This window comes from Paecilomyces variotii, assembly GCF_004022145.1.
Source record: "Paecilomyces variotii strain CBS 101075 chromosome Unknown C8Q69scaffold_6, whole genome shotgun sequence".
Taxonomy (NCBI): domain Eukaryota; kingdom Fungi; phylum Ascomycota; class Eurotiomycetes; order Eurotiales; family Thermoascaceae; genus Paecilomyces; species Paecilomyces variotii.
Genome location: NW_021167145.1, coordinates 1,274,462 through 1,287,282, shown reverse-complemented (window position 1 = coordinate 1,287,282; position 12,821 = coordinate 1,274,462). Strand labels below are relative to the sequence as shown.

Genomic DNA, 12,821 nt, shown 5'->3' with positions numbered 1-12,821 from the left:
CTATTCACGTGCTTGGCTGCTCAGATAACCGCGACAATAATAAAATACCTAGGTAGTTAAGGTTTAGATTTCAAGTGCCGAGCGTTCGGAAACAAATATTTCAGAGGACAGAACGCTTTGCCTTCTTCCAATATTGATTCCAGTCAGTAGAATTTCACACAAATTGAACTCCCGCTTATCTCTAACGAGTCTCAGATATACATAGCTTTTATGCACATTCGCCAGCGGTTACTGCGATGTTGCGATGTTATTCCTGGTTCAGCTTTATCATGGCATATGCTTGATTGCTATTTCTAATGCATGTATGTGGGGATTCTCATCGAAATGGCTCGGTTCAGTCTTGCATCTCACTATCAGTGTTTAATACAAATGAAACTATTCTTACTAAGGAGAGAGAGAATCAGATTCGCAAGGTTGCGAAGATATATCATTCAGAGCAAAGCTAATCCGCTCTTATTTTGCTTGCAAAGTATCAAAGTACCTAAATAACATGCCCAGTGCATCCGTCCCGTTGGAAAGAGAAAAACCCGCTTCAATATTAGGAAATACAACCTCAGAAGACACGATCGAAAGGAAGCCCCATGGTAATATAATGGCATTTTAAGGAAAACAAGGCAGTGTTCATCAAGCAGCAAGTGATTCTTTCATCAGAGTACGATCGCCAATTCAGGTCGGGCCAAGCCATCTTCCTCCAAGTTCGGATAATATGGGACCATTGCATCGGCGCCTTGGACATATGCATCATTGTACAGTCTCCAGTACGGGTTGCGGACCTTGCGAGCAGGATGGAATAGTCCGGCCCACACATAGTTCATGACAACACCGGTTCCAACGGCCATTCGTATAGCATCGATGGCCTCGATGATCCGGTCGATGACGTGCGGACTGGTTTCAAAGAGATTAGGGTATAGGAGGTTCAGGAGATGGACCATAGCGTCTTCACAGCCGAGACCAACAACGCCAAGAGCAATGTGCTTAACAACACTGGCAGCAGTTTGCCGGTGAACCTGGTCTCGGTCGATAAGTGCATCCTCCAAGAGAGGAGTAACGGCGTAAACGTAATCCTTAGCCATTTCTCCAATGTACTCGAACAAGAAGGACATGGCTTTCAGGACACCGTTCTGGACATTGAGCTCCGGGACGCGGTACTCGTTCATGAGAGCTGGCAGCACTGTGAACGGGGCACAAGTTTCTGCCACAATACCGATAGCGACAGCGGTACAGACACGGGACTGACGTTCTTGCACACGAAGATTGTTTAGCAGCGTGGCGAGCACATCCTGAGGACCAATAGCCTTGGCGATGAAACCAAAGGTGTTGTTCGCAGCACGACGGATACCCTTCTTGTGAGCTTTCAACATGTCTAGAAGTTCGAAGCAAATACGCATCCACTCTCGCGCATTGACAGATTCCGGCCCGCGGTCCGCAATACGTCCGACGAGATCAATCGTGTTCTCCTGCACTTTTTCGTGTCGGTTACGCAGTATAGGCGTAAGGCGAGGAAGCAGATCTCGAATAGGAGGTTGCATCTGGTTGATACCGACCACCGTGACGATTGAGCGGAGTGCACCCAAAATGGAACCCAGCACTTCAGGGTACTCTTCACCGAGATACTCGTACAACACGACACCGAGCTTGCCCATAAGGGCATCTTCGCCGCACTGCTTCATCACCATGGCAATGCGAGAGATGAGATCTGCTGCCTGTTGTCTGACAGTCGCAGATTTGTTGTTCAGTCTCCACAGGATCGTACTCACAATCTGTGGTAGGTAAGGTTTGCACCGCGTGCCCAGAGCATTGACGACTGTGCCAAAACCGTTGAGGATAACAATATCTTCAATGCTCTGTTCTTGGAAAGCGTACAAAACACCGTCGATCAGCCTTTCCTCCAGTCGTTCGGAGATGTCCGCAGCCCCAAGAGAGGCAATAACCTTCTCGACGGTCTCCACGGTCATCTTTCTGTAGGCTTCGCTCTCATCTTTGAGGTTGTTGACTATCCGCTCAACGATCTCACCGGCGCCGACCTTCTGTCCAAGATCAACTGTTGTTTCGACCACCTGACGGTAGTTTCTCTTATCCAAAGCCATACGTCTGACCCAGAAGCTCTTGAAGAAGTCATTGAGCACATGCTCCTTCAAGTAGCTTGCAGTGACACCGTCTGTAGAGGCACACTGAGAGACGACTTTCAAAACAACCTTCTTCATTTCCTCATCAGGCGAAGAGAATTCCCGCAAGAGAATCTCCATGATCTGGCTGGTATAATAGTTGGCATACTCCTCGTCCATCAGAGGGATGATATAGCCAACCGCCTTGAGGAACGCAGCGAGACCTTTACCACGCTGCTTCCTGGCGCCAGTCCAAAGAGGGTTCAGGATCTCATCGAAACTTTCGATACCGTATGGATTGGCGGCTTCGGCCAACGCGGCAATAGCCAGAGCAGTCACCGTCCGCACCTTCGCTTGCTCGTCACTGAGATTATCTGCGATACAGTCTACCAGGCCCTTGAGATGGGGCAGAATAGCACATCCCATCAGGATAGGAATCTGCTGCACGATCTTGACACCTGTATGACGGGCTTGCCATGATTTCTTGCTGCGGCACACTGCCCGAAGAAATGGAAGAAGAGCTGGGATACCAAGAGCAGAGGCAACAACCGCGAAGGCACGAGCAGTGGTATTCCGCACATACTCGTCAACATGGTCGATATCAGGGCGCATGGTACTGATCATGTGAGCTAGACCAGCAGCCTTACTGAGATTAGAGATAATCTCGCGACCTTCCACTCTAGCATAATAGTCTTGGTCAATGAGCAGAGGCTCAATGACGACAAGAATCTTATGCACATAAGGCCGAACCAGATCATCGAGCTTGTAGAGCACACGGTCAATGACCTTTACGAGCAAATGTCGTTCTTGATCTTCCAAACTCTTCTCCATGAGGAGAGGGAGAATTTGATTAAATAACGGCCCAGCGCCGAATTGTCGTGCATTGTCCGTAAGCTGACGCAAGGCGGTCTTTCGCATCGGAGGAGTACCGTTCTTCACCTTCAATAGCAATCTCATGATCTTCCTCTCCTTCAGTTCGTCAACGGACATCGTGTTTTCGTCGGCTCCGTCGACTAATTTGCCGAAATATGCCATGTCTTCGGGTTTGAAAAACTGCAAATCACCAACACCAGGGATATCGGTGGGCAGCTGCTTCCCCAGAGCACGAGCACTTTCAGGCTCCTGCATCATAAAACCACCATATCCAGCGGCGCTGGGCATAGGTGCGGGCGTGGCCATGAGCTTCCTTGCGGGCGTCCGGATGGGTGCGTATCCGGGGGGAGGCTCAAGGATCTTGTAGCCCTCGGAGGGCAGCATCATGTCAAGTTCCTCATCTGACAAAGGCGCGTAGCGGGAGGAGATATCGGTTCCGAAGGCCATGGGTGCCGGCTGCGAAGGATGCATGGGAGTTGCCAATCCAGCGGCTCCTACAGGCGTCGCGCCTCCTAGAGCCGGCGCTGCTGGAGCTTGGTCCCATCTTGATCGCCGCTTGGGTTGTTCCTCGGGAGCTCCTGGAGCCGGGGTCTGGTCCCAGCGAGACTTCTTGGGCTTTGTTTCAGCAGGCTGGGCTGTTTCTGGGGCAGCAGTAGGCTCAGAGGATACATCCCACCTTTGCTTCCTCTTCCGAGTGGTTGCAACAGAGACTGTAGAGCCAGCATCGCGGTTCTCCTTATCACTCTCTTCGATCTTCAGAGTGGCCTGGTGTTCCTCAACCACATTTTCACCGTTCGCCCGTCTTTCAGCGATGAGCTTTTGAACGCGTTCCTCCTCCTTTTCCAGCTCACGGAGAGCCATAACCTCTCTATAGGTCTGGCCGTCAGTCTCGACGTTCGCATGGGTGTTCGCAGCGAAAGGATCGGCTCTGGTCGGCGTGAGAGGGCCCCGATTGAAGCGCCGCTTCTGGTAATCAGTCTCACGGTCTGCAATCCGGGCAGATTTCTCACGCCCCAGAAGTATGTCATCTTCCTCAACACCATTTCCGTGCGCCATTTCATCTATCTGGTCCCTCGTCGCGGTATACTGCCCAACCAAGCGATGCCCTTGGTCAGCATCGGGCATATCTTCATCCTCCCCATCGACAGGGATTGATGTGTTATAGCCTGCATACTTATCGGGACCATCACGGTCGTAGAGGGTTGTATCAAACGATTCAGTCAGGGAGGCCTTGGTCGAGACGTCAGTTCGCTGACTGGACGGATCAAAGGTCTTAGAACCTTTCTTAGCAGCTGCGGCAGCATTACGCTCCGCTTGCAGCCGTCTGACTGCTTCAATGTCGGCTGCGATAGTCATCAGCGACTGCGCGTGAGGGGAAGATGGCGCTGACTTACCGTCAGACATTGTGATGAGGGGGAGGGAAGGACAGCGATAAAGACAAACACGAAGTGAAGCGCGCAGAATCTGATGGAAGCTGTTGATATAGCTACATTCGGATCGCAAACCGCAGCGAGTACGATGCGGCGATGGCTTTGAGTCGAGGTTGATCTCACGGTTGATGGCGAAAAGTCGTCGTCGCAAACGGAGAGGCAAATCAGCTTCAGCCTCATGATGACTAAGCACGAGTTCATCACGTGATATTGAACCACACGGCAGTATTGATGCCCCAGGCAGAAAGTCGCGTGATATGCACCCTCATCTTCCTCATCTATTATTATTTCCTCTTCTCGATTATTCGGGGAGTCATTTCCGGTCATAAATCTAAGAAGTGATTTGGAGTTACAGAATTGGATGTTTAACCAACGCGATCAACGTTGACATCCCATGCGGCGCCTTCGCGACTGGTTGGTCATGACGATGCTAACGTTATCTATTGAAGTGCTCTTCCTAATCTCTATGCTACTGTGTGCGGACATTGAGGCCATTCATCTAATCTGGAAATGTTAGAAAGCGTGCATATCCGAGACGTATGGATTTTTTTTTTTATTTTTTTATTTTTTTATTTTTTTTTTTTTTTGCTCGTTTCAACCCGTCACCATGTGGCAGTGCAGCGTCAGAAGTACTACGCCGTACATATTCGACGAACAAGCGCGTATGCGATGACCAACTGCAATTCTACGCTAATTCTTTGTTTTCTCCCAGTCACGGCAGACAAGCCACCCCAGAATTATAAACTGGCCATACATAATCTTCTTCTAAGCGCCGGGAGAAGCTTTGCTCGGCAGGCCCCGGTTGGCCGACGGACTGCTACCAGCTTTAGCTCTCCAGCATTACTGCTATTTTTGTTTCTCCTCACTCAACTATTCAGTCCTAGGGTGCAGCTCAATTGCTGGTCCCTCAACAGAGTTATTCACAGATGATGCTCTTATAGGCTAAGTCCAAGACATGCTCGCGGAAACCCATAGGAAGGGCGACCTACGGAACTAGACCCAACATAAGGCTGTGTTTGTGACTCTGCGGCCTGTTTTTGGTCATGTATTGTGGTCAGCGCCGCAATAATCCAACATGAGCTTCTCTCCGGTATGCGTTGGAAAGAGGCGCAATTGGACATGGACACTCTATGATGCGAGATTCTGATGTTGGTATGATATACCAAACATAGCATTGAATCCAGCCTTAAACTTGCAATCATGGGGGCCATTTTCAAGGTATTGAAGATAAATAGGGCCTCCTTCCTATCGTCGTTTTTGCTCTAAGCATTGTCCCATCATACTCAGGCATCGTCAAACAGCATATATATATACCGCTGTTATCTTTTATTCGTGTCTTCTATATTGTGACAATATCGAACAACCCGTCCCAATCAGCTAGAGCCCGTGATGTACTCATTCGCAGGATTATTCCTATCTCTCCAATTGTTACTCGCAGCGGTTGGCGCCGTCCCGTTGACCGCAGCCATCTGGGACTCTGATACCTCCTCGACTGGTAGTAACCCATTCGCCGAATGCACGATTAGAACAACCACCGCGTCTCCGTCACTCGACGAGACAAAACCTCAATTACCTCCTCCATCTGCAGACTTGAGGCTGAAATACGTTACTCTGGGCCGCGGCACCCAGAACTATACATGCGCATCCTCTGACGCTTCTACTGTACCAGTAGCCGTCGGAGCAGTCGCCACATTATTCGACGCATCATGGATCACTTCTTCATTTCCGAAACTACTCGACCAGGTTCCACCTCTTCTCGAACAGATACATCTTGATAATTTAACCTCAGCTGTTGGGGCACTGAGGACGCCTCCGGCAGCACATGGCCACGGTGGAAATCTTGCGATTGGAAAGCATTACTTCACAGATCCAACGACACCCTTCTTTGACTTTAGGATCAGTGGACTGAAGGACTGGGCAGCGGCACAAAAGAACGCTAGTGTTAATGCACCGGCTCCGTCTCCTGCTGCTGTGAATGATGTTTCCACTCCGGATGTGGCCTGGCTGCAACTTATAGCAAAGGACGGCGTAGGAATCAAAGTAAGTGCCCATGCGATGGCGTATGAAGATGCAATGCTGATTATGCTTTCTAATAGGAAGTTTACCGCGTTGTCACTGCCGGGGGCTCGTCTCCCGCTACTTGTGAGGGACAAGCATCAGGCATCGAGGTCCAGTATGCCGCGCAATATTGGTTTTATGGTTGAGGACTCAGGTTACGGTCTAGTCTCCGCCATGGCGGTATACCTTTGGTTGTGGAGCTGATTTATTAGTATTGAGAGTTTACAAGGAGGGTTAAGGTGGAATATGCTAGAAAGAGATTTAGCAGGATACTTCATGATTTTATTGTATGACATCTATTTGGACCCAAGTATCGCCGAGAAGGATTCCACGCATGAAATTAGAAACATCGTCTATCCACGAGATTGTCCACCTATAAAAGGAATCACCGAGCATACAGAAACGACATACACAGCACTAAAAAGCAACCTCACTTTTTCAAAATGTTAATATTCTCCGCACCAACTCGTTCTGCTTCTCTATTCAATGCATCAATTTCCGCCTGCACATACGGAATCCCCGTTTCCAGTCTCTGATCCCTCGTTAGCTGCTCAATCTCACCCGGGTAATATATCCGATCAACCCCAGCCATTTTGTCCGATTCCACAACCCTTCTGTACAGATAATCCATTCTCTCCTTGAAGTCTTCCAGGCTCATGAATAGATCTGGTTTGATTGCGACCATAAAATGGCCTACATCTGCTGGTTTTGATGGATCATATGGATTAGTGACATGTCCTGCAAACGCCGAGCCAGACAACACGCCAGAGAAAACATCCATCATGATCGCAAGCGCAGAGCCCTTCGGCCCACCCATTGGAAGCATGACCCCCTCAAGAGCTTTATTCGGATCATCCGTTTGCTTTCCTTCGCCGTCCAATGCCCAGTCGGTTGGGATCTTCTCCCCGCGACGAGCTGCCTTGTATATCTTGCCCCTCGCTGCGACAGAAGGTGCCATGTCCAGAATAAACGGCTTCTCCTTCCCTGCTGGTGCACCGCACGCGATAGGCGATACTCCCATTAGCTTCGACCGTCCACCCCAGACAGGTAGTGCCGGCGAAGAATTTGTAAAGACAAGACTCATCATCCCCGCATCTAGTGCCTGTTGCACAACCCACGCAGACATCCCGAAATGATTCGAGTGTTTCACCGAAACCATGCCGATTCCGAAGTCCTTTGCCATCTCGATCGCGCGCGCCATACCCATATGTGCTGCGACAAAACCGAAGCCATTCTTCCCATCCACTTGTGCCACAACAGGAGTGATCTGGTGCAGTGAGGGATCTGCTTTGGCATCCAAGACTCCTTCTCGAATCCGTGCCATGTATGAGGGGATGCGATTGATGCCATGGGTATCGACGCCACGAAGATCCGCTTGAACCAGACAATCGGCTACAATACTTGCATTTCTAGGAGGGACACCGTTGCCAATGAGGACTGAGCGCACGAATTCCGTAGCATCTGGTGCGCTAACGTATAGTTTATTGTCAGTTTGCGATTCCATCGATGCTTATATAAAGGGGTCCTTTGAAGTGATAATAGTGGATATTTTGATTTCTCTCGCATAGAACCCTCTCACAATTCAAACAGAAGCCAGCGCTGAGTCAGTCGTATGCTGGGGGAACTAGTTACTTAGTGTTTCTGCGGGGTGGAAGTGGTGATTCGGATATACTCCGAAAGTCAAAAATGAGGTACCTTAACAATGTACGGTACGAGCTTTTATGCGACAAGATTTTATTTTGGCGTAAGTTTTCTGGAAAAAGAAAGGAAATTGGTTTCTGCTCTGCGATAACCCACCCCTAGCTGACATATCAACTACCACACCTGTGTAACCTTTGAAAACCCTTAAAAACCCTTAACAGAAAGTCCTCAATATTAAAAACCTGCACCCCCGGAGACATTGCCGCTTAGTACATGGTGAAGATTTACCTAATTTTCCATGTCCCTTCTCAGTTCTGTCATCTTCGCCATAATATCTGCAGCCTCCTCCTCATAGAAGTCAAGAACATCCCCTCCACGTGGTGGCTGTGGCGGAGAGTCGGAATATGATGACGCGGGCCTGGGAAGATATCCTCTGTAATATGCAGCCCAATCAGTAGCGATCATATTGTATGTGGCCTTGAGAACATCATCTCTCGTTGACAGCACGGAAGGAAACATCCATGACGGACATGCAGCGCCATAACCTCGCTTGGTCTTCCAGGACGTCCCGTGGGTTATATTGAAGGCCCTCGAAAAACAATCACATCCATGACAAGGAAACTCTGTGGTACTAATATAGGCGAATGCTTTGGGTAATTCTGGTTGCTCCTGTTGGGTCTTCTCTATCGCTGCTAACAGCTTTGTCTCAGCGTGGACCACGATCTCTCGTGGAACTCCTTCTTGGGCCATGTATATAGTATCCGCTTCTATCCTATTCAGATCTAGGACGCCACTCGGAGTATATCTGGGATCGCCGTACTCATTGTTATACGCCAAAGCCGCTTCCAGAACATCTTCCCATTGCTTCGCGCTTTGAGCAACACTCGACAGCTTCCCTGTCTCTGGTAATAGTGCGTGGATGTTCAGCTCGAGACTGAATAAATCATGAAACACAGGCGAGACAGTGGCTTTCATCAGGTTATCGTAGCTTGTCCATACAGAAGTGACCCTGCTCAGCCATCCCGTATACACTAATGACCGTAGCTTACGGTGGTTTTGTAGCAGCCCATCTGACTTGTACAGCCGGTCTGTTGCTTTTTCAACTTCTCGAAGACAGAAGAAAAGCAATCTCCAATCTTCATCATGAAATGTATTTTCGTCCCGAGATAACATGTGTTGAACTGCGCGGATACTGTCTCGGAAGCCATAGAAGGCGTGATCGGGGTCCAGAATATCTGCTGAGACGTCGATTACGTCCAAGAACCTCGAATTGATGATCTCTTTCAACCTTTTAGAAGAGAACTTGACGCAGTTATCGGCAAATTGAAGGGAGACATCTCGAAATTCCCGATCACCTATGGTCTCTCCCGTACCATGCGGGTGGATTGTCCAGTAGCGATTCGAAAGCCGTCTCAGGAAATACCATATCTGATGTAAATGCACGACCGCATCTGGTGGTACATCTTGGTTTTTGGAGGCAATAATGTCGACGGACTGCGTGTTTCGATTTATTCTGAGTGCGAGCGCGATTGAATCGGGCCGTCCCTGTGATACTGACAGATCTGCAAGGGCATCGAGGATCGTCGATGTAGCGTGAGGATAGTCGCCTGGAAGAGACGAGGGGACACCCAGCTGGCCTTGGTAAAATTCATGGTAATGATTCTGCAACTTGGAAATCGCTGCGAGGAGCTCCGTGATGCGTTCAGCAGTTGGTGAGATTTTGAGTTCTGCTTCTCTAATGTTGCTCCCCATAGCTGTTGACTGTGTCTTTGGTCCGCATGGAGTTGCTGTGTTTCTTTTCTTTTCTTTCTTTCTGTTTTTTAGCACAACAGAGACAGTGCGGCCTTGCTTGTTATGACGGCAAGACTTGAGAACTAACTACATCATGACTGGCAGGGGTGAATCCGGTTCCCGATAGGCAGCACTTCTATGATTTCTTCACTCCAAAGTCTAATATCTAAGGTTGTCTTAGCACTCTCTCACGACATTGGAGTGTCATCTTGATATTCCCTATGAGGGCTAGTTTATATGATAATTTTGGTACCTTAGCCGGGTCAATAAGAATGAATTTACAGTGATAAATGAAGGCCATGTTGCCCGGGTTTTCTCTTTACAACATTGGAAGCTTGTAGCAAGAAGTAAAATCTATTAACTGCGGAGACTTTCTAATGTGATAACCACCGAAACCTCTTCTGAGAAATATTATGATTAAGGATTTCCAATTCCCACAATCTGAATAGCGTTGCGTAAACCATTGCAAGAGATGGAAACGAGGAAAGAAGGAAAGAAAAGACAGAAAAGGAAAAGCATCCGGAAATGCACTGGTACAGGCCGATCTATCGTAGATCTTCTGGTTTCAACCTGTTCTTCAAATAACTAACAACATCATCAATTTCATCATCCAGATCACCGAGAACCCCCGTACTGCGGGCTGATTGCGCCCTCGGCACAAACTGAGGAACATAACCCTTGTATGATGTGACCCACCGAGAGACGACGTTGTAGTACGTGGCTTTGAGGACATCCTCTCGTTTCGGCACCGTTTCTGGGAACATCCATGGGTAATATGACTTTCCATGGCTTCCTCTTGTTGTCCAAGTCGTATTATGAACGGTATTAAATGCACGGAAGAAGCTATCGCAGCCGGTACAGGACAGTTTTGACATCCCGATGTACGTGTATGCCTTAGGCAGTCCAGGATTCTCTCTCTGCTCGCTTTCGATGGCGGCCAATAGCTTGACTTCGCAATGGACGACAGCTGTCCTCGACATATCCTGTTTGGCCATAAAAGCGGTGTCTTTGGCTATGACCTCAATGTTCATGACTCGGGTCAAAGTATTGTTGCGCTTATTCTCTTCATTGTACCATCCCAGGGCATCTTCCAACACGGCCTCCCAGTCTTCAGGTTTCTGGGGGCGCTGAGGTAAGCTAGCAGACGATTCAGGAAGGTCCATGACTGATGTTGTGAACGTGAAGAGAGGCCGACAACTTAGCGAAACAGCGGCCTTGACCAAGATCTCGTAACTATTATAGTGAGAGGCGATTTTGCGAAGGTAGTCTTCCAGCTTCGCGAAGGGAAGAGCGATGTTTATATGAAGTCCCTGGAAACCACTTTCATCGAGGAATTTCCGGATTGCATTACGAGCATCAAGCAGACATATGCGAAGCATACGCCAACCGTCCCTGTCGTCATCTGCTGGCATTCCGTATGCGGGATTCTGTTCCCGCAAGAAGACACCCACGACACGAATAATCGCACGTCGGACAGAATGAAAAGGGTGTCCCGGTGGTACCGTGGCGGGAGAAATCCCCCTGAGGTCGTTGAACTTCAAATTGAATATGTGTTGGAGCCGCCGCCAAGTGAATCGTAAGCAATGGCGAGCGAACAGAGCTTCTGTTTCGCGAAACACAGGATCATTAGTAGGATTTCTAGGTGAGCAATCAGTCGGATCGCCTCTATAAACAGCATAATAGCAGTCCGATAATCTCTTCATGAAATCCCAGATGTCTCTCAGATGCTTGCGTGTGGTGCTCTGTATTTGCGTATTACCAGACAGGAATAACTCAAGCTTCTGGTCACTTCCTCTGGGTCGTAAACCGATGGCAAAAACCTCATGCTTCGGTTGTGACACCAAAAGGGTTGCTAGCGAGTCGAGAACTTCGGTCAGCCGACGAGGGTGCGCTGTTGGCGAGAACCCAGGGATTCGATGTTCATTCTGGGTAGACAGGGGAGCTTGCACCTGTAGGCCGTCTTTCTTCTCGAGTTTAGATATTGCTGCTAACAGCCATGAGAGATCGTGTGGTATCGGAACTGGCGTACGTCTCGGCTCTCTGGTCCGGTTGGCGAAGTCCTTCTGAAGGGCCCTGTTCTTTTCCTTGAGGTCGTCTTGTCTCGTGGATTCCGCCATGTCTGCTGTGACTATCTGGAGGTAGCTCTCTCGTGCTGGAGACTTTAGCTTGCTAAAAGACAAAAATGATGGGGCATGGTCACTGCCCCTACCACGGTTCCTTCGTCTTGCGCCGCGGCTCCGTCTGCTGCCTGTATGTGACAAAATAATTGATCTGTCTGCCTCAATGGTGAAAGTATAAGAGGGTCAGAATAAAAAGGAAAAACAAAATATATATATATATATAAGCTCTCTCACCCAGTGACATCAAAATAGGAGGGTACGAGTGGAAGTTATGTTGAGGTGCCTAGGAAAATAGCTATATCTGTGCTTTAACGCAGGATTTAAAGGTGCTACTCCCATATTGACCCTCCAATTGAACAAAGGACCTAGTAATAATGAGCTGGGAGATTCCACTGTGAAGATTGTAAACCCAACAGATACAAGGACTCAAATAATGCAAAGAGAGCTTGCAGGTGAGGTGTAGCTGAGCATATCTATCAAACGGGTTGCAGGATAGTATATCATGCATTCCGCGTCTCCCTTAACCTGGTACACCGAACCAGGTTGACCTTCATGAGCGACAAAGAGAGACCAATGTAGCGGCTCGCCTTCACCCCAACCACTTCCTTCCGAGCATTAAATCGTAGTGCCCTAGGTTGGCGACGATAGTGGGGAGGTCCTGACAGCGTCGTCCATCGATCTTGAGGTGGGCTACCAGTATATGGGTGATCTCTTCCCGAGTTCCGTTGTCGTAACCGTTGATAAACATGGGGTGTTTCATAGGTTCTAGGGACGTACCTAGGAACCGTGTGATTGAAGGGACC

The 12,821-nt window shown here is 48.9% G+C and overlaps 5 protein-coding genes across 5 annotated transcripts; 1 reads left to right on the top strand and 4 right to left on the bottom strand.

The window, feature by feature from the left end:
• Positions 1–415: 415 nt before the first annotated feature.
• Positions 416–4,532, bottom strand: C8Q69DRAFT_469386 (putative splicing factor 3B subunit 1). Its single transcript, XM_028630759.1, has one exon. The coding sequence runs from the start codon at positions 4,380–4,382 to the stop codon at positions 648–650; it is 3,735 nt and encodes a 1,244-aa protein (XP_028484874.1). The 5' UTR covers positions 4,383–4,532; the 3' UTR covers positions 416–647.
• A 1,265-nt stretch (positions 4,533–5,797) lies between these two features.
• On the top strand, positions 5,798–6,612 carry C8Q69DRAFT_445168 (hypothetical protein; the record flags this gene model as incomplete). The annotated part of the gene is made up of 2 exons (XM_028629047.1): positions 5,798–6,448; positions 6,505–6,612. The coding sequence occupies 2 exons, from the start codon at positions 5,798–5,800 to the stop codon at positions 6,610–6,612; spliced, it is 759 nt and encodes a 252-aa protein (XP_028484873.1).
• A 126-nt stretch (positions 6,613–6,738) lies between these two features.
• On the bottom strand, positions 6,739–8,232 carry C8Q69DRAFT_469382 (putative malate/L-lactate dehydrogenase). Its single transcript, XM_028630758.1, has one exon. It carries the CDS (start codon positions 7,968–7,970, stop codon positions 6,897–6,899), a length of 1,074 nt encoding a protein of 357 aa, XP_028484872.1. The 5' UTR covers positions 7,971–8,232; the 3' UTR covers positions 6,739–6,896.
• A 4-nt stretch (positions 8,233–8,236) lies between these two features.
• Positions 8,237–10,016, bottom strand: C8Q69DRAFT_469381 (hypothetical protein). The gene has a single exon (XM_028630757.1). It carries the CDS (start codon positions 9,857–9,859, stop codon positions 8,396–8,398), a length of 1,464 nt encoding a protein of 487 aa, XP_028484871.1. The 5' UTR covers positions 9,860–10,016; the 3' UTR covers positions 8,237–8,395.
• Positions 10,017–10,237: 221 nt separating this feature from the next.
• C8Q69DRAFT_285989 (hypothetical protein) lies at positions 10,238–12,266 on the bottom strand. The gene has a single exon (XM_028626965.1). The coding sequence runs from the start codon at positions 12,013–12,015 to the stop codon at positions 10,444–10,446; it is 1,572 nt and encodes a 523-aa protein (XP_028484870.1). The 5' UTR covers positions 12,016–12,266; the 3' UTR covers positions 10,238–10,443.
• Between the last annotated feature and the right edge of the window lie 555 nt (positions 12,267–12,821).